This window comes from Colobus angolensis, unplaced genomic scaffold, assembly GCF_000951035.1.
Source record: "Colobus angolensis palliatus isolate OR3802 unplaced genomic scaffold, Cang.pa_1.0 Scaffold146, whole genome shotgun sequence".
Lineage (NCBI taxonomy): Eukaryota > Metazoa > Chordata > Mammalia > Primates > Cercopithecidae > Colobus > Colobus angolensis.
This window is the reverse complement of record NW_012114555.1, coordinates 6607692-6632626: the sequence shown is the minus strand read 5'-3', so window position 1 is coordinate 6632626 and position 24935 is coordinate 6607692. Positions and strand designations below refer to the sequence as shown.

Genomic DNA, 24935 nt, shown 5'->3' with positions numbered 1-24935 from the left:
GCACTTTCACAGTGGTGGTCCAGGTTCAATTCCCCACCTAGAAAGTAAGTCATTTCTGGTTTAATATCTGTGTGACTTTGTCTGTTCTCTTTTCTTCTGTAGACTGTCTTAAATTTCCCTTTCTCTAAGCACCTAGGAGGTTACCTTTGTTAAAGTTCTGAAGCTAGAAATATTGACCACTTGGCAAGGCTAAAGTTGGGTAACAAGAGATCTGAAACAATTTCTTTTTTAAAGACCACTATGGTTAAAAGTTAGCTTAATTAAAAGTGGATAAACAAACTATAGATATATTTAAAAGGACTTTATGCTTTCCTCTTCTTGGAACTTGTTTTTTCTGGAAAAAGGTTTTTTTCTTCTCAGTTGACTGAATGATTTCTTTCTCTTTTTTTTGTTTGTTTTGTTTTGTCTTGGCACTCAATGCATACATGAGAGGCTCTAAGGCAACTTCTGGTAGGCTGGGACTCCTTGGGAAAAACAGAGTAGGCACCACAGATCCCATTTTGGGGAAAAACAAAAACAAACAAAAAACTTCTGTTTTCCTCATGAAACCCCAGGAATTAAAAACAGACAGATCCCTCTCAAAATCAAAGGCTCTGTTCTTTCTTGTATTGTGTTATCTGACAGTTTTGAGTTTTGGGGGCATCAGAAATTACTTTGCATTATAAGAGGGCTTTGGTGTGTAGCAACTAGGTAGGAAATATACTTTAAGGGATGGTTAATTGCAGTTATGGAGGAATACTTGACTCTTTGCACGCTTGGATCAAGAAGCATGCTCTTGGCCACCTGGAAGGTAAGGAAACATCCCCACCCCACCCTGGGAGATGAGACTCCCATGAGGGACAGGTTGATTACAAAATGGGCTGATTAGCTTTGGGTTGCCTTGCGATGAAATGCAGGGTAGAAACACTGCACTGTCTTCTCCCATAGTATTCTCTCCTTTTGGGGATCCAGGATCCAGTGTAAAATGGCACCCTTAATTTTGGGGATCTCTCTTTGCCTTCAGCTGCTTATTTGCTGCTTAATTTGGCCCTAGAAACATATGCTTTCCTGGCCCTGTTGCTCAAAGGGCTCCACCCTGAAGCCAGTAATACAATTAGGTAACTGGCAAATAAAGAATCTTACAAGTGGCAAATCTTCTATTTATGTGTTATATGTTTATATGTAAAAGAGCTCTAATTAATTGGCTTAAAAAATAAGCAGTTAAATATTTGGTCAGAAAAATACAAACTTTAATGCCTTTTTGTTCATATGACATCAGTAATCTTTTGGAAATAAAGATAGTTTAAAATATTACTGTTAGTAAAATAAAATGACTTGAAAATATAGACATTTGGTCTAAATTAAGGTCAAATATCAGATTTGTTAAATGCTGTAAGGTCAAACTAAGTTTGACCATCTTGAGTCAATTTTTGTAAGGTGTAAGGAAGGGGTCTAGTTTCAGTTTTCTGCATCTGGCTAGCTAGTTTCCCCAACACCATTTATTAAATACAGAATCCTTTCCCCATTGCTTGTTTTTATCAGGTTTGTCAAAGATCAGATGGTTGTAGATGTGTGGCATTATTTCTGAGGTCACTATTTTTTTCCATTGGTCTACATATCTGTTTTGGTACCAGCACCATGTTGTTTTGGTTACTATAGCCTTGTAGTATAGTTTGCAGTCAGGTAGCGTGATGCCTCCAGCTTTGTTCTTTTTTGCTTAGGATTGTCTTGGCTATAGGGGCATTTTTTGATTCCATATGAAGTTTAAAGTAGTTTTTTCTAATTCTGTGAAGAAAGTCAATGGTAGTTTGATGGGGATAGCATTGAATCTATAAATTACTTTGGACAGTACAGTCATTTTCACAATATTAATTCTTCCTATCCATGTTTTTTCCATTTGTTTGTGTCCTCTTTTATTTGCTTGAGCAGTGGTTTGTTGTTCTCCTTGAAGAGGTCCTTCACATCCCTTGTAAGTTGTATTCCTAGGTATTTTATTATATTTGTAGCAATTATGAATGGGAGTTCACTCATGATTTGGCTATTATTGGTGTACAGGAATGCTTGTGATTTTTGCACATTGGTTTTGTATCCTGAGACTTCGCTGAAGTTGCTTATTAGTTTAAGAAGATTTTGGGCTGAGACAATGGGGTTTTCTAAATATACAATCATGTCATCCACAAGCAGAGAAAATTTGACTTCCTCTCTTCCTATTTGAATACCTTTATTTCTTTCTCTTGCCTGATTGCCCTGGCCAGAACTTCCAGCACTGTGTTGAATAAGAGTGGTGAGAGAGGGCATCCTTGCCTTGGGCTGGTTTTCCAAGGGAATGCTTCCAGCCTTGCCCATTCAGTATGATATTGGTTGTGGGTTTGTCACAAACAGTTATTATTATTTTGAGATACATTCCATCAATACCTAGTTTATTGAGAGTTTTTAGCATGAAAAAGTGTTTGATTGAAGGCCTTTTCTTCATCTATTGAGATAATCATGTGGTTTTTGTCATTGGTTCTATTTATGTGATGGATTACGCTGATTGATTTGCGTATGTTGAACCAGGCTTGCATCCCAGGGATGAAACCGAGTTGACTGTGGTGGATAAGCCTTTTGATGTGCTGCTGGATTAGGTTTGCCAGTATTTTATTGAAGATTTTTTTTTTTTTTTTTTTGAGACGGAGTCAGTCTTGCTCTGTCACCCAGGCTGGAGTGCAGTGGTGCAATCTCAGCTCACTGCAAGCTCCGCCTCCCAGATTTATGCCATTCTCCTGCCTCAGCCTCCTGAGCAGCTGGGACTACAGGCGCCTGCCATGCCTGGCTAATTTTTTCTATTTTTTAGTAGAGATGGGGTTTCACCATGTTAGCCAGGATGGTCTCTATCTCCTGACCTCATGATCTGCCCGTCTCCTCCTCCCAAAGTGCTGGATTTACAGGCATGAGCCACCGCGCCTGGCCTATTGAAGATTTTTGCATCAATGTTCATCAGGGATATTTGCCTGAAATTTTCTTTTTTTGTTATGTCTCTGCCAGGTTTTGGTGTCAGGATGATGCTGGCCTCATAAAATACGTTAGGGAGGAGTTCTTCCTTTTCTGTTGTTTGGAATAGTTTCAGAAGGAACAGTTCCAGCTTCTCTTTGTACCTCTAGTGGAATTTGGCTGTGACTCTGTCTGGTACTGGGCTTTTCTTGGTTGGTAGGCTATTCATTACTGCCTCAATTTTAGAACTTGTTATTGGTCTATTCAGGGATTCGATTTCTTTCTGGTTCAGTCTTGGGAGGGTTTATGTGTTTAGGAATTTATCCATTTCTTCTAGATTTTCTAGTTCATTTGTGTAGAGGAGTTTAGAGTATTCTCTGATTGTAGTTTGTATTTCAGTGGGATCAGTGATGATCTCCCCTTCATCATGTTTTATTGTGTCTATTTGATTCTTCTCTCTTTTCTTCATTATTAGTCTGGCTATCGGTCTATCTATTTTGTTAATCTTTTCAAACAAGCAGCTCCTGAATTCATTGATTTTTGAAGGGTTTTTTGTGTCTCTATCTCCTTCAGTTCTGCTCTGATCTTAGTTATTTCTTGTCTTCTGCTAGCTTTTGAATTTGTTTGCTCTTCTTCTCTAGTTTAGTTTTTTCTTTTTCTTTTTTTTTTTTTCCTGAGACAGTGTCTTGCTCTGTCGCCCAGGTTGGAGTACAGTGGTGCGATCTCCACTCACTGCAAGCTCCACCTCCCAGGTTCATGCCATTCTCCTGCCTCAGCCTTCGGAGTAGCTGGGACTACAGGCACCCACTACCACGCCTGGCTAATTTTTTTTATTTTTAGTAGAGACGAGGTTTCACTGTGTTAGCCAGGATGGTCTCAATCTCCTGACCTCGTAATCCGCCCTCCTCAGTCTCCCAAAGTGCTGGGATTACAGGTGTGAGCCACCGCGCCCGGACTTCTCTCGTTTTTTTAATTGTGGTGTTAGGGTGTCGATTTTAGATCTTTCCTGCTTTCCCCTGTGGGCTTTTAGTGCTATAAATTTCCTTCTAAACATTGCTTTAGCTGTGTCCCAGAGATTCTGGTACATTGTCTTTGTTCTCATTGGTTTCAAAGAACTTATTTCTGCCTTAATTTCATTATTTACCCAGCAGTCATTCAGGAGCAGGTTGTTCAGTTTCCACGTAGTTGTGCAGTTTTGACTGAGTTTCTTAATCCTGAGTTCTAACTTGATAGCACTGTTCTCAGGAACCTACAAAGAGACTTAAGACTCCCACACAATAATAGTGGGAGACTTTAACACCTCACCCTCAATATTAGATCAATGAAACAGAAAATTGACAAGGATATTCAGGACTTGAACTCAGCTCTGGACCAAGCAGACCTAACAGACACTTACAGAACTCTCCACCCCAAATAAACAGAATATATATTCTTCTCACAACCGCATCACACTTATTCTAAAATTCACCACATAACTGGAAGTAAAATACTCCTCAGCAAATGCAAAAGAATGGAAATAATCACAATTTACCTACTTTATAGCCATTAGATTCTAGATAAGGTCTGGGGACATGTGGACTTAGCCACGGCCCCTAGCTATGCTGGAGCATCAGCTCTAATCTGCAGTTCTGCCTGGCGTGTCCTAGGCTAGGCACCACACCTAGTACACAATTACAATTTCTTACTAACCAGGGTTTTCACCAAAAGTAAAAGTCGCTAAAAGTTAACATTGTAACATGTAATTGAGACTACTGAAGAAAACAGTTTTACATTCAAGGTGTGTAAAAAAAGTAAAATGTACTTTTGGTAAATATTGTAAGAAGGCATGAGAATGTGGATTTTTTGCCTAAACGGTTAAAGAATTGTTTTAAGTTAGAATAAAGCTAAAGGTTTGAACAGTTGTGGAAGGTTTGAAAAAACTGTGAGAGATTCTGTGTGCAAACATATTGGCTAAAATTAAAGGGGTATTATTCAGTTTTTCCAAAAATTAAACATTGAAATAAAAGCACCACAGGTTTTCCTTAGAGCACTAATCTGCTCTTTCACAAAAATAAAGGGTTATAAAAGTTTTATAAGAATCTTATGGTTAAACATTAAAATTGGGTAAATACGCCCATATGATTTTATTAAAACTTGGGTTTCAAATTAACAGTACATTAATGTAAAGGTAAAATTTGGCTTATTTGGTATAAAAATCATACAGGAAGCATTATCAAATGTGAAAGTGTTTTGCTATCTTTGGACTATATTTACATAAATGTGTTATTGGTATATGTTCCAAAGTTATGAGAAACTCCTCTAATTCTAATATGATTTAGTGTGTTAATAATTATAATTGTTCTGTAAAATTTTGTGTGCCACAGAAGTAACCAAATTTCCTTATCAATTGTGGCCTTAATAGTGGCTGTCCTAAAACTTCCACAATCGTTCAGACAATAGTTGTTTTAATCTTTTAGAAGGTGATTTATAATCAACTAAAGAACTCTAGCAGGTGTTCTTAAATGCAAGGTTTTCTGATAACTTTGTAGATTGTGACATCAGAATAAAGGAAAAACTTGAGAGCTGAAATGTTCATAACTATCAAATAGAAGTTAACTACATGGACTAAACTGAAGAAGTGTAATCTTTTTAACTTTGCTTAAAATGCTGCTGATCCTTTGTTTTGCTTTTCAGAGTTAAGAATACTTTTGACCTATTTACAGCTTTTAGCAATTGAGTAAAATATCCTCCTGTGAACAAAATGTGGAGAATATTTGTTTCTCTCTGCCTGATTTCTCCAAAATTTGGAAACTGTGAGTATTCTTAATTTATGGCAATATAGTTATTCACGTAAGTTCAATAAGAATCTGTTTTCTTTTGTAACAGGACACAATTGGAGAAATTGGTTATTTTACCAAGGCTTTGACTGGAATGGTATGTTTTCCTTTAAGGAATCAAACCTGACTTGTAGGGACAATAAAAACCCTCTGGGGAACTAGACTCATACCTTGCCTATACAGTCCCTGTATAGGGTTTCTGAACTATGGTAATTAAAGAACGTCACTTTCTCACAGGCCCAGGAGCCCAAAGTTATCTTGGGACCTCAAAAAGAAAGGAATTTATCCAACTTATAAGTATTTGAGGGTATAAACTCACAGAGGGGCTCGGCTTTAAAAAAGCCTTATCTGAGATTCCTTATGAAACAGAGTTCCTTTAAAGCCAATTAAAAAGCCTATGTGAAAAATAACTATTCTTGCTGTACTTTATACAAATAATCAGGCCAATTATAATAAAGGAAATCAGTCTTACCGTAATTTGTCTTAGTAAAAATAGGAAACTGGAGAGAGAAATATGATGTTTCAAGAACTATGGTATGCGTGTTATTAAATTCTAGTCTCGTTTGTTGTTTTTAAGTTTGTCTCTGCAATTTAGGCTAACCCTGCTTATTCCTGTGAACCAACCAGTGATCTCTGACTGCTGCTCAGAAGAAACAAGAGGGATGGGTAATATAAAAATCTGGATCACCATTCTAATTCTGGGCACATTACAATCAACTAACAACCCCATACCAGCTTAGTTCCAACAGTTGCCCAGTTCATAAAAAACCTTCTAATTTAGTTTACTTGGAATAACTTTACTTATTTTGCTTTACTTTTATGGAATCTATAGCTGTTATACTCTTTGTGTAGGAATACAGGACAAGCTTACTGAATGTTTTCTTAAACTGAATACTTATTAATCTTCCAGATATCACCTCTTGTCGAAACTCAAGAGTCATAAATGGCCCTCGCCATACTGATGCTGTCTGATTGAGCTCCTATCTACCCTGAACACAAGAGACCCTAATAGTTAGGCAGGAATATCATCGCTCCTATTCAGCCTGAAGAAGTTACAGAATATGGATCTTTGTCCCTCTGCAACCTTTAGGATTAAGGGTTCTCTTATAAAAGAGAGGGTGGAAATGTCAGAGGCATGTAAACCAGAGCAACTCCAACTTAAACAGGAGCTGGGTTGGAGCTGGGTAAAATGAGGCTGAAACCTACTGGGCTGCATTCCCAGACGGTTAAGGTATTCTAAGTCACAGGATGAGGTCGGAGGTCAGCACAAAATACAGATCATAAAGACCTTGCTGATAAACAGTTTGCAGTAAAGGAGCCAGCCAAAACCCACTGAAACCAAAATGGCCAAAAGAGTGACTTCTGGTCATCCTCACTGCTACACTGCCACCAGCACCACAACAGTTTACAAATGTCATGGCAATGTCAGGAAGTTACCCTACATGGTCTAAAAGGGGGAGGCATGAAAAATCCACTCCTTGTTTAGCATACCATCAAAAAATAACCATAAAAATGTGCACTAGCAGCCTTCAGGGCTGCTCTATGGAGTAGCCAATTCTTTTATTGCTTTACTTTCTTGATAAACTTCATTTCACTTTGCACTGTGGACTTGCCCTGGATTCTTTCTTGCACGAGATTCAAGAACCCTCTCTTGGGGTCTGGACCAGGACCCCTTTCCGGTAACACTGTGAACTCAAAATATCTGAGACAGGTGTCAATTTAGAAAGTGTATTTTGCTAAGGTTAAGGACGTGCCCATAATACAGCCTCAGGAGGTCCTGATGACATGTGCCCAAGGTGCTAGGGCTGCAGCTTGGATTTTTACATTTTAGGGAGATATATCAATCAATATGTGTAAGATGTACATTTGGTCTGAAAATGTGGTACAACTCAGTCTGGAAAGCCAGGAGGGGGCTTCCAGGTCATAGGTAGATAAGAGACAAACTATTGCATTCTTTTGAATTTCTGATTACCCTTTCACTGAATACACAATTTACAGGAATAACCACTAATGCTTTAGTCTGGCTTAGTGAAACAACAGGGCAAAGGAAGCAATCAGATATGCATTTGTCTCACATGAGCAGAGGGATGACTTTGAGTTCTGTCTGTCCTTTGTCCACAAGGAATTTCCTTGTGGGCACATCGTGAGGGACATATGTAGCTTTTTTATCTTCATAGCTATCTTATTTTAGGAATAGAACGGGAGGCAGGTTTGCCCGATGCAGTTCCCAGCTTGACTTTTCCCTTTGGCTTTGTGATTTGCGGGTCCTGAGATTAATTTTCCTTTCACAGTACTCACAACCAAACCCAGCTTTGCAAGCAACCATGTCTTGCAAATACAGGTTCTGATTAGAACAATAGAAATTTATCCATAAAAGCAAACCTTCATTAGTCTTATATGCCAAAACAGAGTGAACACACTGATTACAAAATTGAAATGTGATTTGTTGCATTCTTTGGAATGCATCTGAAGAGTCTTCTGAATACATTTTGAATTTTTTGAAAATACCTGATATAGGTCTTCATCAGTGTCTTCTTAAACCAGATGGCAGCAGCAAATAACAGATTAAATATACATACACACACACACTCTCTTTTCTCCTACCATTTTGTAAATATGATGCAATTAGGTCAATATGTGTTTTAAGCAGTATGAAACAAGTTTGTTGAACAGAAACCTAGTGAGATTTTGGCCAGGAAGTAATTACAAGCATTCAACTTTATGAGAGAAGGTAGTGGTCCATCTCCATCAATGACTCTACAAATGTGAGCTTCTTAATACTATGGTCCTGTAAATTCACATTCAGTATCTACTTCTAAGCCTCTGGCATGTCCAGTGAAAGGAGGCTGGAAAAAAGCTTTAACCAAAGGCTGCCTGGGGCCTCATATAATACAAAGCTGGATCGGGTCTACAAAAAAGGTGGAAAGACCACATTTATCAGCCTACAACAACTAAGTTAATACACACTGTACATGTTTATCAATCAATGTCTCCCATAGCCCAGTTAAAACCACTGCTTAGGAGCTTATAATGGCTAACAAAAGACATGGCTATAAACTGATCTGAGTAGGTTAGAAGGGTTCAAGAGAGTTCATACCAAAACTAAAACAAGCAAACAAAAAAACCCAAAAAACAAAAAACAGAATTTTATTGGTTACAATCTCACCTTTGTCTAAGACCTAGCAATATGTGGTCATATTTTTAGCACTGGCAGATTACAAACAATGAAAAATTTCTCCTTAAGGAGTTTGCTTTATTTATACAAACAAATCTATTGAGTTTACTATTGCTTATATTTCAATATAAACGATAACCCACCTAACAGTATTAATAAAAGTGCTAACAAAAATACAACGAAATTAGTAAAAGTCATGAAATGACTCAAGTTTGGAAAACATCATTAAGTGATTATGAACAATCAAATCACCTCTCAGATAAAAGCAATGGAGTCAATATTAAAATAACTAAATGATTATTGGAATCCAAAAAGAAAAACAGAATTAAGATTTGTTTTAAATTTTGGATTGCTGTTGCATGCCTCACTTTCCTTGATGATTTAGTTAAATTCCTGCATCAGATGTTTTCAGTTAACGTTTTTACTTCCTGATTTTTTATGTTCTCAACCAACTTCAGTGTGGGCATTCTGAACTCAATGCTTGAAACATGTAAGTCTGTTCTAACATTGTTGATTCTCTATAATGTGACCTATGTATAGACTCCAATCGGCATCTATACCTAGTTGCCATCTGTATATATTACTAATATAAATATATTGAACATATAGTTACATTGTTACATTTATCCAAACTATCCTGAAATTTAAAAATCAGTTGCCACCTATTAATGAGCTGAAATATTAATATACGTTTACATTAGTATATAAACCTAGTCACAAAAATACTCATACACACATCTAATTGTTACCTAAAAAGCAGGTTAGTATATAACATTGTATATATAATCTGTAGATATGTTTACATTAAGAAAATAACTTTTGGCTGGGCTCAGTGGCTCATACGTATCATCTCAACACTTTGGGAAGCAAGGGTGGGAGGATCACCTGAGGCCACGAGTTTGAGACCAGTCAGGGCAACACAGCGAGACCTATCTCTACAAAAATAAAAAGAAAAATAGTCAGGCTGCTGGCTTGTTCCTGTAACTTTAGCTACTCAGGAGGCTGAAGTGGGAGGATCGCTTGACCCCAAGAGCTCGAGGTCACAGTGAACCATGATCCCCACTGCACTCCATCCTAAGCGACAGAGTGAGACCTCAACTCTTAAAAAAAAGTCATGAAATAAAAGAATCATAAATGTTTCCTTAAGTAGAATATAACCAACTATACCTTATTATGAAACTAAACACTCAAAACAACTAGGATAAGAATAAAGTCTGATATAATTATAGATAATAAACACTGTAAAAGCAATGAAATGTGTTGCCAAGCACGGTGGCCTCCGCATTGGCAAACATGGTTCTAGCCGTGGGCATGGTATAACCTGCCAGCATGTCCAGCAAGCCAGGAATTCTTTGGATCTTGTCAAATTTCTTTCTTTTTATTTTATTTTATTTTATTTTTATTTTTTTAAATTATACTTTAAATTCTAGGTCAAATTTCTTAAATTAGGAAAATGATCATGCTGTGATCTCTAAGAAAACTGAAACATTTAACAGTTTACAATTCTATGAAAAATAGAGAATCGGTTATAAATCATAAATGACAAAGGTGGAGGGAATATATTACTCACTTCCTACATACAAATATCAAAACTCGAATTGAAATACTAAGGATGAGCAAGGGATCGTTCATCACTCTCCACGCTATGAGTAACAAAATCCCCTTGAACATTTTTAGTGGAATCTTCATCGTCTTCCAAGTATTTGATTTCTTTTTCAGTCCTTTCCCACCCCCAGCACCTCTTCTGTTACCTAAAATAAGGCATGTTCAAATGAATAAATGTTTTCTTAATGGGCAACATCTTCCAGGAAGGAAAATTCCTCACTTCCTTTGCAGAGGTAGGAAAAAGAAGAAGAAAGTTATCTCCCTAGGTACAGCTGACCAGCAGGTCAAACAGGTTAAACACTGAGCAAATTAAAAAAACGGTGATAAATAAAAATTATTCACTCCATTTCTTATTAGCCTATCTTTGTCATTTCCAAGCACCATCTGGTACATAATATATCAATTTACCAGGAGATCATAAACCAGGAAGTATTTCCAAATCTATCCACTGGTTACTTTATTTCCCCCTCCAGAAAAGAACGTCTCTAAAACTCAAAGCTAAAAGGCTTAAATAGAACTATCGGTTTTATCATTGTCATGCAAAATAATATTTCTAATGCAGTAACCCAGTGAAAAGTGAACATTTACACTAGAATGGGTAATCTCATGATGGCTCAGAGAATCGTTCTCTGTACATAAGTAGTTAATCTCTCAGAATTTAAAGTTTATTAAGCTAAACGGCTTGACTCTTTTTAGCATTTCTTGAATATGTATTTTTGAATCCGATCTGATTCAAACCTTTAGACTTCCGCTGAAAAGAGATCAAAGCTGTGTCAATTTTGCAGACATTGTCTTGCATACGAGGGAACTGAGAACCCCAGTGAGACTCAGGACTGGAGATGGGTTAGGCTGTAGTGTAGCGAAGACCAGTGAGTGAGAACTTTTGCAGCACAGCTGTTTTTAGAATTTTGGAATGGGATTTAATCAATACTTCACCATGAATCTAAGGAACTTTATCTGTTTAAGTACAAAATAAAAGTCAACGTAAGAGCCAATATTGAAGAATGTGAACGTTAAATGGTAGCTCTTCATTTGCATTCAAGAATAACTTCTGTGCAGGAATCACCCCTACCTGGCCCCACCAAAAACAGGAAGAAACTTAAGCCCAAATATAAAGCAATGAAAAAGCCACAAGCATGTTGAAAATAGTATTAATAGGATCCAAGGAATAATGCAAAATTAATGCAATGTAGGGAACTTTTTAGGCATTTCCATTTTCAAAAAACATCCTGAGAGATCCTTTTAAAACCTAGTAGCATTAAAACTAGACTTATAAACTACAGCAACCCAAAAATCACTTTGATTTACGTGCCAAAATCAATACACTTAACCATGCAATATATATATACAACTGACTTCTGTGTAACTCTAATTAAACTACCCCAAACCACTAACTTCATTAAAGTAGAACTAAATGCTTGTATTGTAAAATATAAAAATAACAGATTGACACAACAACAAACACCTATTTATTATATTAAATACAAGCCTGAAATGTTAAGTACAAAGTACAGATTCCAAGAAATTACATTTCAGATCCCAAAATGTCCTGTTGGTGCTTTGACAACGAAAACAAATGTTTTAGAAAGATTTTATTTCAGATCCTAAAACATAGCAACAATTTGGGGATAAAAATAAGTAAAATCCAAAACTTCAAAGTTTATTCCAAACTCTTTTGAATCCCTATGGTGGCTGTAAACAGTTTTTAAGTGTTCATAGTTTGAAGGAATGTGAATATCACAGTTTCTATGAATTTCCGCCTAGAAAGCCCAGCAACGTTACACAGTAGTTTCGTGTTTCCACAACCCAGTCCTAACATTGCCAGTGCTATCGGTACCGAGCAAGGATCCCTCCTGCCCAGTGCTTTTAATTGGTCCATTCTGAATGGCCAAGTTGAGGCCATAAGATTTCTGCTGATTTTCAAGTTCAACCACAGCTGGCTTCCTTAACGCATCCTTTTTACTACTGGTTGAAACCGGCTTTTCGAAATTTCTGCTGCTTTTGGGAAGTGTGCTACAAGCATCACTGCTGTCCTGCTGGGGTGGGTTGTACTGTCTCTCTCTGTAGGCTAAATAAGCTCTTCGGCTCCTTGAGTGTCCTTCGTTACTGCCCAGCCGGCTTTTAGGTAAGCCGTTCTGCACGCTTCCTTCCACGCTCGTTGGGACATCGTAGGCATATTCTCTCAGGACTGTGAGTCGGCTTGCCCGGTGTCCTTTACTTCTGTTTTTATGGTGGCGGCTTGAGTGCACATTTGTTCGAAACTGAACTTCTAAAGGAGCCACGTGCATTTTAATATCGTTGTCCATCGAATGTTCTGTCAGACTATTATCAAGTTGAGGGGTGGAGTTCAAAGGTAAAGAATTGGCATGGCACTGAGCTGCAGCCGCCTGTAAGTTTGTTAACTTGCAGCCCTGGGAGGAATTTTTGAAGCTTGAAGCACTTTTGTTTGTGCATGAAGACTCCGCACTGCTATTGGCGCACTTGGGCGCCTCTCCATTTGTCCCGCTGGAGTTGGGGGGCTGGACGTTGACTTGCACTGAATACGAGCTCCGTCCTGGGCAGCAAGTCATGATCCACGCAAGTCTAACGTCCTCCCTATTAACACAATGGTGGACCATGAAGAACGCACTGAAGCTTAAACATGTGGCTCCAAAAACGAAGCTAAAAACCAAGTCCAAAGGGTAATACAAAGAAACAGCCAAAGCCCCAAACATCCACAATGCAACATATAAGAGCAAAGTAAGGCTAGCCCCCAAAAGCTGAGAATGAAAAGTGTGTTCATTTTCCAAGGCTGATGTAGAAATCAGAGACAAAGACATTGAATCCTGATGATTTATTTCTCCATTTTCATTGGCTGCCAATCTCTGTTGCTCCTCCGTGGGCTCCTTAAGCTCATATTTGCGCTCAGGGTGTCTTTTCAACTGAATAAATATGCTCAGAAAGTACATGCAGTTTACAAAAGTGATGAAGCTGGCTGGCCCGTAGAAGGCTCCCAAGGAGGGTTCCCACGCCATCCAGCAACTGGAAAAGAATATGGTAAACCAGATCGATGCTACAAGTTTCAACACATTATTTAAGAAACTGCAATCACCTCTAATGCCTAGAAACTACTTAAAAGAGAAACAACTGGGTCAAATACACAGAGAACATAAAATACTCACTAGGGTGCATTTGGCCGACTGCCATAATTCTTAATGTTCGCTGCTGCGGTTATGCCGCAGACAATGATAGGGATACCACCGCCAATCAGGTAAAATCTGGAAGAAGAAACCACAGGAAAAATCACTCATCACTCCGCTTTTTAACATGTTATCTATCGTAACATCTCAGTACTTCAAAAGTCATTCCCTGAAGATTAGCTATTATTTTTATTCCAATAATAAGCTGAGAGTTTCGTTCGGGAGGCTGATTTATTAGCAGTAATGTGTTTTTGTTTTGTTTTTCAGATTTCCTGTTTTAAAGCACAGGTCTAGTGAGTTTCCGAGTAGAGGAACGCTGATCAGCTTCTGCCATCTTGTGGCCAAGCAAAGTAACACTCTGCGCCTGCAGGTAGGAGTTCAGCTTTTTTTTTTTTTTTTGAGGTGGGGAACTGGCTTCTTTTAGATTCAGCCAGTGAACTGAAAAGTGCCATAGTTCATACAAAAAAATGTAAAGACATATTAATTACTGATTAATGTTCAGCTCAGCCTGCATGTCCCAGGACTGCCCACTGCTGTGTATCTCCTTCCCACTCCACTGAGATTGAGGTAAGGAGGGTATCTGGATCCCAGCAGCTTCACAGAGTGCAGAGGCCCTACCTGACCCCTTTTCCACAGAGTAGCAGGGGACAGCAAGGGAAATGATGGTGCAATAAAAGCTGATTGAAACAGAGCAGTGACTGGTCCTACAAAGAAAAATTTTGTGGTCATCTCTGAGCTCCTTGATATCTCTGAAAAAGAAATTTCCGTCCAGGATGGATACTCCTGGGTGAGTCAATCTTAATTTTGCATTTGCTCCTTCCTGAGACATAGCCCCAAATCTTGCATTGGGTGGATAAAGGCAGTATCTGTGGTGGATAAAGGCAGTATCTGTGATACATTTGTCCATATATTGCTCCTTCGTTGTACCTAGTTACTAAAATCCTTTAACATGATGTTAGTACTGCTAAAAAGAAAACTAATTACCCTATAAAACTGTAACTCTGCCTTCCATTCCACAGATTAGAGAGATGCCAATAATATGTGACTTTCCCCTTCTTCCTGCTATACTAATTCACATCTGCTTCTTACCTGAAAAGAAAGCATTATTTCCAAAATTAATCTTGGGCCCTATCACCCTCTCTGTGACTCTTCTTTCAACGTCCCCAACCCCCCAGTCTTCTTGTTATCAAATAACCCTATTTTGCATCTTTAAAATCTTCTGTACTGCTTATTTCCAGTCTATATATATATATATTTTTTCAAGTTTCCAGCCTATATATCCAGCCTATATATATATATGTAGCCTATATAGCCTATATTTCCAGTGTATACACACACACACACACACACACATATACATATATTCAAGTTTCCCCACCTTCTAAAACTTTACTTGAACTACCATTTCTTTTCTCTCTTCCCTCTGCAAACACTAGTACCACGACCTCCCTGCCTTTATCACCTTATTGTTGGCTGTACCCACTCGCTACCATGATGCTAAAAATGTCTTCTGTGGGGTCAGGTGAGTCCCACGAGAAAATCCCGTATCCCACCCTCCAGACGGCAGTGTTGCTCAGGCTTCCTTAAGCTAAAGGATATGGGGAAAGCAGGGTTAGAGGGCAGAGCTTGAGCAGTCTAATGCAAAGAGGATACTTGTGTGTCATTTGGGGACTGCAGAGAGTTTGAAGCCCAAGCTGCCTTTCCCTTAACTCTGTATCTTTGTTCTCAGAACCTTACAGGAAGGAACAGCTCCTTAAGGTTCCCAAGTTTCAGATTCCCAAGTTTCTGAGCCAAACACCATCATCTCTCATTTCTCTTAATAGAAGTGAGGGAGGTGGTCAAATCTCATCCTACAATTTAACTCTGGGGCCACCGAGCACCCCTACTGCTCCTTGTCAAACCCGGAACCACTCTCCCCCAAATCTTCCATGGTCTCGGGTGTTCTCTTTCTGCAAATATACAAAAAATCCAGTGATTTTTTTCCACAACCCATCTATTAAACACTAATATGGTCCAAGTATCAATCTTTTCTTAACTAACTTCCGCCTGGGAGATCCTATCCATTATCAGGGCTTCGATGATAATGAATAGCATAAGGAAATGCCTCCTGCTCCTCCTAGACAATCTCTAGCTTGTCCTCTCTGCTGAGCCCTGGACTTCTAAAAACGTAAACATTCCACAAGAAAGTACTGCTGAGCCTACCACCCCGTTTCCCCTCTCCACGTCTCCCCCACCCACCTGCCCTTTCAGCTTTTCCTATCTTATTTCTCAGTCGATGGAAACACCCTCTGTCAAGGCATGCTAGCTAGCTGGAATCGACAACTCACAGTCTTCTTCAAATTTCTCTTCCTCACACATCGCTTAAATCCAGCTGGACATCAGTCCTAGAGAAACTGCTTCAAGCCTCTCAAACTTGGGTCCTCCTCTCTGTTCTCCATGACACGGTTCTGGTCTTCATGGGGGCTACCCTAATAACCTCAGCAGAATTCCTTATTCTTGGGGATTCTGATTAGTACTCCATACTAGAGCGATAGCTACCTTCTAAAATGACACTGTGTCAGGCCACTCCCTTAGTTAAAAATCTTCAGTGGCTGCCCACATTTTAAACAGGACCCACAGAGGACTTAAAGCCAGCTTTCATCCTGAATTCCTGCTACTTGACACCAAACACCTGAGGTTCCAGCCAAACTGCACTCAAGGTTTCCTCAGCTCACTCTTCACTTTTACACTTTGTCCTGATCACAGTAAGGTTCATGCCAGTGGCCCAGCATTTCCTAATAACCCCCCACCCCAAAATTAATGGCTTCTTGCTTTACATTTTCAAATAACTTATCTCCACTATGCTTATCACACAGCACAGTCAGTGCTCATGCCTGTCTCCTCCTGCAGACTATAAACTCCCAAAGGGCAAGAGGGGCTTCTCTAAATCCCTGGCCCAGGGCCAGTGACATATCAGGCATTCAACAGGCTTGGTCATCACTGATAGATTTTACTCATCCAGCATGATAATTCATTTACCATTTTTCATATTACAACGGATAGGAAAGACATACTACAAGTCTTTTTGTCCTTTGCACAGAATAATTAAATTGATACATACTTGAGATTATGACCTCAAGGAAATAAAAACAGCTGACAGTTTCATAGGGCCTATGACATGGCCAATCCCATTGTAAGTGCTTTGCCCATTTACTCATTTATTCCTCACAACTCGAGGATGGGAGAATCAGCCCCACTTCTGAGATGATCTTGGAAGGCTCAGAGGGTACAGAAGTTGACTGAGGACTCGCCGCTGGAAGGATGCCTAAGCCATTTTCAAAACCAGGCAGGTCCTGCGTACAAGTTCGTTCTTTTACTTCCCAAAATTCACTCAGCAATTTTGTTATAATTTATGATTATGGTTCAATGAAAGCAGACAAAACACTTAATTAACCCTTAAGATAATACAACAAAGATAGGGGATACCTGAGCATTGGTCTTGGTGGAGGTGGTGGTTCATCAGGATCCTGGCATCTTTTAGCTTTTTTAGTGACTTGTTTGTAGATATTTCGAGCCGTCACTCCTACCCACAGTACTGTGGCAAGGGTGGAATAGTGAAGAATTATCCCAACCTACAAGGAAGATCAAAGAATGTATAAACTAAGAAAAAAAATGTTCCTACTACGGCTTACCTCAAAATTGGTAAGTAACTTTCAGAAGTCTGATTCGAAAGCAGCAGGAAGGCCTATCTTAATAATCAACTCTGTTGGCTGCTAAGGCAACACCGCGTTCTAACAGACGCGTGACAGGGAATCACGTTCCTCAAATATACAAAACGGAGAACTGGCTCTAGGAAGCCCACAAGCTACCATTTATACCCAAGATGACCCTTAACATAGGACAGAACTGGCTCCTGGACATTAAACCAAAGGTGTGTTTTTCATAGATGTGACATTATACATTAGCGTTCATTTTCTTTCTTTTTTTTTTTTTTGAGACAGAGCCTTGCTCTGTCACCCAGGCTAGAGTGCTGCAGTGTGATCTCGGCTCACTGCAACCTCTGCCTCCTGGGTTCAAGCGATTCTCCTGCCTCAGACTCCTGAGTAGCTGGGACTACAGGTACGTGCCATCATGCCTGGCTAATTTTTGTATTTTTAGTAGAGACAGGGTTTCACTATGTTGGCCAGGCTGGTCTCGAACTCCTGACCTTAGGTGATCCATCCACCTCAGCCTCCCAAAGCGCTGGGATTACAGGCGTGAGCCACCACGCCCAGCGTAGAGTTCATTTTCTAACATTCTTTTTAAGGAGGAATATATAGAGGGCACAGGTAACTACAGGGCGAAAGCCACAGCACACACAGAATAAGTTCCAAAGTAAGAGACCTGAGATATAATTCAGAGCTTTTATACATTGTAGCAGTCACAAAGCAATATAATAATATATTGATGGTTAAGAGGGTGAACTCAGAAATGAAATTTCCCTTGATTTTTAAACTGGTATTCACCTCTTACCTGCTGGGTGACCTCAGCAAAGTCACGTAAGACCTAAAGTGTTGGCTTCCTCACTTGAGAACCAAGAATAATATAAAAGTACTATGAGGTTAAGTAAAATTGTCCACATTAAGCATTTAGCAAATCTCCTATACGTGAAAAGCAATTAGCTGAAATAACTGTATTACTTATTAAGAATGTGATTTTGAGGAAATAATGCAAGCTCTCTGAAATTAACTTTCCTCAATTTAATAGTGGAAAATTATTAATCACCACCTCTGGGGGTTTCGTAGGAACTGAATGGACACAACACCTGGGATATAATAGGTGCTCAGTAAGCACAGGATAACTGCAATATATGCAAATGATGTACACTGAAGTTTCTGTTTATCACATGACCTGTGTATGAAGCAACTGTAGTTGAGGATGAAATTCTAGATGAAGATGTGAGGAAACGAAAGAGGCTTAAATTTTAGTTTAAGTAAATGTCATATGTCACTGGAGTATCAAGGACATAATCCAGCTTTCTTAACCAGTAACTTGCTCTCTTTTTTTAATCATTGCTTTTTTATACAATTACAGGTAAGGCCAGGCATGGTGGCTCATGCCTGTAATCCCAGCACTTTGGGAGGCCGAGGCGGGCGGATCACGAGGTCAGGAGATTGAGACCAACCTGGCTAACACGGTGAAACCCCGTATCTACTAAAAATACAAAAAATTAGCCGGGCATGGTGGCGGGCGCCTGTAGTCCCAGCTACTGGGGAGGCTGAGGCAGGAGAATGGCGTGAACCGGGAAGGTAGAGCTTGCAGTGAGCCGAGATTGCGCCACTGCACTCCAGTCTGGGAGACACTGCGAGACTCCGTCTCAAAAAAATAATAATAATAATAATTATTACAGGTAAAATTCCATTAATGAAATTCCAAGAAAAAATTTGTCATTCTAAAGGGATGCCTCTCCAACCTCAAGAAAATCAAAGGTCAATTATGAAAGCATGGACCACTGTCCAGAGTTTATTTTAATGAGAACAAATCTGCAGCAAAAACTTGGTGACCTGAAAGCCCAAATCTTATTTTGCAGGGGAAAGCCAGGGTGGTTCCTCTCCAGGTGAACCTTGCAATGGCTCTGAGGTGCTGGGAGAGGGGAGAGGGGATCACGTTTGGCCCAACTACAAACGTCAGAAATGATCTTCTTAAAGAGAAAAGTGGCTTCGTGGTTCCCATTAGTTTTGCTGACTGCACTGTGAAAGCAAAATTTATTCCAGAAGTGGAACAGACAGCATAAAATAACCCTTTGAGCTGTCTAAAGTCATACCAAATATTTTAAGTAAAAATAGAATAAATGAATTTGATGCACAGAAACCAATAAATTCAAAACAAATCAGATATTGATTCAAAATGGTCAACTCTACTATTGCTGGGGGGTGTCTCTGACACAAAGGTCAAAAGAATGAGACAGGGCTTTAAAATACAAAAGGTTAAAAGTAACTTCGACATAGGAGGTGTCAAACAAAGAATTTTCTATCGGGAACAAAACCCATCTTTAGTCACTGAAGTGTTTTCTACGGCATTTCTAAATTTCCAGAGGAGGTTTACTCTTAAAGATACTGAAGCCTGATTATTACTAGTGGAATTTTAGGGGTATGATGACATCTATTAACACAGTCGTGAAAGCAAATCACTGAATATTCTACAAGATTCGAAAAAAAGAGTGATTACAATCTAGTAAAACAGATTTTCCTATCTTTTGGAACGTAGTATTTCCTATTGTATTCTCCATCTGACACTTCATCTACATGAAATATAACCTTGTTACCACATTTTCTTCCAAATAAATCAGAGATGCACATGGCAATTCTGTAAATTGTCTAGCAGTAATCTAATTCATAGGGCATGTAAATAATTAGTTAAATGCAGTAGATTATTATTAAAGAAAGCCACCTTACCTCTGGACACTAATTTCCAAAGTTATAAAATGGGTATAAAATAATTATCCTAAAAAGTTCCACTCTGTATGTTTGTTATCTAACTATAAACTCTCACAAACTAGCATTAATTTAGCCACAAATAAGACTACAACCATGCAACATGCATAGCAGCTGTGCAAAAAAAAAAAAAAAAAAAAACTTTATGATGAATACAAGCATACAATGAATACATAAACAATTAAAATTTTAACAGCTTCCATTAATAAGTGCCTGCTATATATCTAAAAATGTATTCTTGCATGTGATTTCACTTCATCCTTTTATCATCACCATTAGGTCAGTGTTAACCTTAAGATACAAAAACAGAGACAAAGACTGAGAGAAGTCATCTACCAGAGATTACACGGTCAGTAACATGGCTGTGATTCAAATCGAAGTTAGATGGTTCCAAAGCCCTTGCCCTTTCTACTCTCCTACGCTGCCCACTACTAAGTCCTAAAGCACAGTGATAGGGGCTGAGAGGCACTCAGAATCAAACCGACTAGCAATTGAATCATGCCTCTGCTACCTAATGGTCCTAGTGACTTGGGGAAAGTTATTTCAGTTGCCTATGATTCAGTTTGTATAGTTATAAAATACACAAAGAAAAACTACCTCCTAGGGTTAATATGAAAGTTAAGACATAACACATGCACAGTAGTTGACAAGTAGAATGGTCTTAATATTCACTGACTAGATTTTTCCAAGTACATCTCTTGTGCCACTGCAGCAATCCTCTAAATAACAGATCTCAAGGGCACCTCACAAGGGCGGCTGGCACGATATTTAATAAATTCAATCATGGATTGGTGGAGCAACAAGGTATCTTAGATAAGATCCAGCTGAATCCTTTCACGGCATAGCTAAGAAAACCAAGGACCAAAAAATTAATGACCAATTATTTGGCAGTGTATCATGAACCAGAACACAGATCCCTTTCAGACTTGAGTTGATGCTCCTTGACTTCAGCACTCAACTTCTTAGTTCTCGAACTTCAGCACCTTTAGCAAAAGGTCGTAGAAAGCACCTAAGGTCTTACCTGAAATGAATTTAGGAACCACAGTGAGAAGTACCTGGTGGGTAGCACCTTTAATAACCTCAATCACTGTGTGGGAAGAAACTACATTACAACCCATTCATGCTGTTCATAAAATACGTGAGCTCACAAAGACAGATAATAAAGACAAAACTACATGGATTATGTACAAATACAAACTGCACATAAAAACATGTACACGTGAGGGCTCAGTTTTTGAGAGGGAAGAACCTTAACAAACACTGAACTAGCCTGACCCATTTTATAGAAGAAACATTAAGCCCCTACTAGGTTAAGAGACTATTAACGTAAGCTGTTCTGGCAGACACAAAATTAGAACCTAGCTCCTAGGATCTGGAATCCTAGGCTAGTCCGTTTTGCATTCTACCACTGCACTCTCAGCTGGTGATTACCTGAATTGAGTATTACAATGACAAAGTGAAGCAAGGAATGTCTGCGTCAGAAACATAAGAATGATGCTATGTCTTTCATCGAAGGGAAACACATTATAACCACAGAAGAGAACAACAGTGAAACGTCTAGACTTGCCTTTCCCTTTTCTTTTGTAAACCTTTAATGGCATTTGTTCTTGAAGCCTTAAAAACTCACTGCAATTCCTTTTTCCATTTAGAAACAATTGAAAATTCCACTCAGGACAATGAAAGGCAGTCATCTTTACAACGGCCTCTTTCCATTCATTTCCTTAGTGAAATAAATTTATGTGTCTGCTTCATGAAATCAATGAACACTTAGATACAATGAAGACTTTTATCTCCAATGCGTGCTGAGTACTCTTTTTAGTAGAGTCAAAATGGCTCCAGGTTTGAATGCGTTCTAATGTGCAAACAGAGGCTTCTTTTTGTTCATTCACTCAGTAAACATCTGCTCAGCACCTACTATGGGTCAGGCCTTGTGCTAGTCCCTGGATAAGAACCAGTGAATCAACTACTCTAATTCGTACACTTGTAGAGCTTGGATTCCAGGGAGAGCTTACAGGTCAGAGATAGTAAATAGGAAATCATAAAGTTTCATAGGCAGCATGGAATTTTAGTAAGGACCTGATACAGTTTAGTTGTGTCCCCACCCAAATCTTGAAGTGTAGCTCCCATAATTCTCATCTGTCGTGGGAGGGACTGGGTAGGAGGTAACTGAATCACGAGGGCGGGTCTTTCCCGAGCTGTTCTTGCGATAGTGAATAACTTTCACAAGATCTGATGGTTTTATAAAGGGGAGTTCCCCTGCACATGCTCTCTCTTGCCTGCTGCCACGAAAGACATGACTTTGCTCTTCCTTTGCCTGCCACCATGATTGTGAGGTCTCCTCAGCCATGTGGAACTGTGGGTCAATTAAACCTCTTTCCTTTTATCAACTACCCAGTCTCAGGTGTGTCTTTATTAGCAGCATGAAAACAGAATAATACAGGTACAGGGACAGAATCTCTGAAACAGTAACGATAAAGTGAGGCCTGCAAGGTAACTGGGAGTCAGCCACATGACTAAGAACACAGAGGAGCTATCTTCTAAATATGGATGGAGTTGATCTGAGACCCATCATCTGACTTCTTGTATGCAGTTTGTTTACAGAGGTGTAGTAATAGCCTCAAACAAAAATATATCACACAGATGAGAGGTAATTTCATCAATAACACTAACATAATAGTGGTAACAGGTAACATTTATTGAACAGTTAGTATATGCCTGGTACTCTTGAGATGCATGAGTCATTTAATCCTCTCAACGATTCTTACATACCCACATTTCAAACTGGATCACAGGTATACAATATTGGATTAATCATAAGCCACAGTATCATGACACAGTCTAATGGGTGGGCCCAGCACAACCTGTCTTTATTTAATTAGTTATTATTAACAGTATAAGTAACTAAGAATCTACCAGCAAGACACAAGGTAGGACCTTGTCAATAACCTGTATCTAATCATATGACCCTCTCATCAGAGGTAACTATCCCTCTATTATATCCTCTGTATCATCACCCTACATCCTCTGTTCATCACTCCCTTGCTTTCTTTTTTATAGTTTTATTGCACCTATTTTTTGTTAAAAGTGAGCTGTTTTAGTGATTTTTACCTTTATTAAAAAAAAAAAAAAACATGGTGAATGTTAATTTATAGGACTTACTTTTCACCTTTTCACTTAAAACTAATTTGTGCTACTCTGCATTGCTATAATTCATTGCTTCTGACTCTGGTGTAATACCATAGGGTTTGTTTGTTCACTCTCTCTGTGTTGGGTATTTGGGTTGCTTCCAGGTTTTTGATATTGTGTATAGTGCTGCAATGAATATTCATATCCATGCTCATACTCATGTGCATACAGGCAAGGTTACTGAGTACAGGAGTGGGCCTGCTGGGTTCCAGGGTACATGAACACATAATTATAGAAGGCAATGCCTCGCAGGGGATGTCCACTTACATTCCCACCAACTATGTAAAAGGATCCTGTGGGTCCACATGTTCATCAAGACTTGGCATTGTCAGGCTTAATTTTTGCTGATGGAAAAGGCATAAAATGACAATTAATCGTCTTCATTGACATCTCCATGACCCCCATACGCTGTTGAACATTTCTGCACGCATATGCTGAACCTGTGTGTTCGCTCTTCTACATCATGCTCGTCCATTCTCCTGCTACTTTTTCTTCTGATTTGTTGTGGTGTTCTCACTGACTATAGTTACTGATATATTTTTTACTCGAATGCTGTTAGTTGTATGGATTGTAAATAGATTCCTCCAATTTGTAACTTATCTTTTCAGCTTTTTTAAGGACTCTTGATAAACAGAAGTTCTTATTTTTAGTCAAAATTACTTTTTTTCTAGTGAATTCCTTTCACTGTCTTATTGGCCTTCCTTATCTTAAGGTCTCCAACTTTTTTTTTTTTTTGAGACAGAGCCTTGCTCTGTCACCCAGGCTAGAGTGCTGCAGTGTGATCTCGGCTCACTGCAACCTCTGCCTCCTGGGTTCAAGCGATTCTCCTGCCTCAGACTCCTGAGTAGCTGGGACTACAGGTACGTGCCATCATGCCTGGCTAATTTTTGTATTTTTAGTAGAGACAGGGTTTCACTATGTTGGCCAGGCTGGTCTCGAACTCCTGACCTTAGGTGATCCATCCACCTCAGCCTCCCAAAGCGCTGGGATTACAGGCGTGAGCCACCACGCCCAGCGTAGAGTTCATTTTCTAACATTCTTTTTAAGGAGGAATATATAGAGGGCACAGGTAACTACAGGGCGAAAGCCACAGCACACACAGAATAAGTTCCAAAGTAAGAGACCTGAGATATAATTCAGAGCTTTTATACATTGTAGCAGTCACAAAGCAATATAATAATATATTGATGGTTAAGAGGGTGAACTCAGAAATGAAATTTCCCTTGATTTTTAAACTGGTATTCACCTCTTACCTGCTGGGTGACCTCAGCAAAGTCACGTAAGACCTAAAGTGTTGGCTTCCTCACTTGAGAACCAAGAATAATATAAAAGTACTATGAGGTTAAGTAAAATTGTCCACATTAAGCATTTAGCAAATCTCCTATACGTGAAAAGCAATTAGCTGAAATAACTGTATTACTTATTAAGAATGTGATTTTGAGGAAATAATGCAAGCTCTCTGAAATTAACTTTCCTCAATTTAATAGTGGAAAATTATTAATCACCACCTCTGGGGGTTTCGTAGGAACTGAATGGACACAACACCTGGGATATAATAGGTGCTCAGTAAGCA

The 24935-nt window shown here is 39.0% G+C and overlaps 1 protein-coding gene across 1 annotated transcript in view; it reads right to left on the bottom strand.

The window, feature by feature from the left end:
- Positions 1–11991: 11991 nt before the first annotated feature.
- ADGRA3 (adhesion G protein-coupled receptor A3) overlaps positions 11992–24935 on the bottom strand; it is a 90344-nt gene continuing 77400 nt past the window's right edge. Inside the window, exons 15-17 of the mRNA XM_011935663.1 lie at positions 17190–17335; positions 13707–13802; positions 11992–13566 (exon numbers count right to left, since the gene is read on the bottom strand). Of these exons, the coding sequence (XP_011791053.1) occupies positions 12324–13566; positions 13707–13802; positions 17190–17335 (1485 nt within the window). The 3' untranslated portion in view covers positions 11992–12323. The remainder of the gene's footprint in view (positions 13567–13706; positions 13803–17189; positions 17336–24935) is intronic.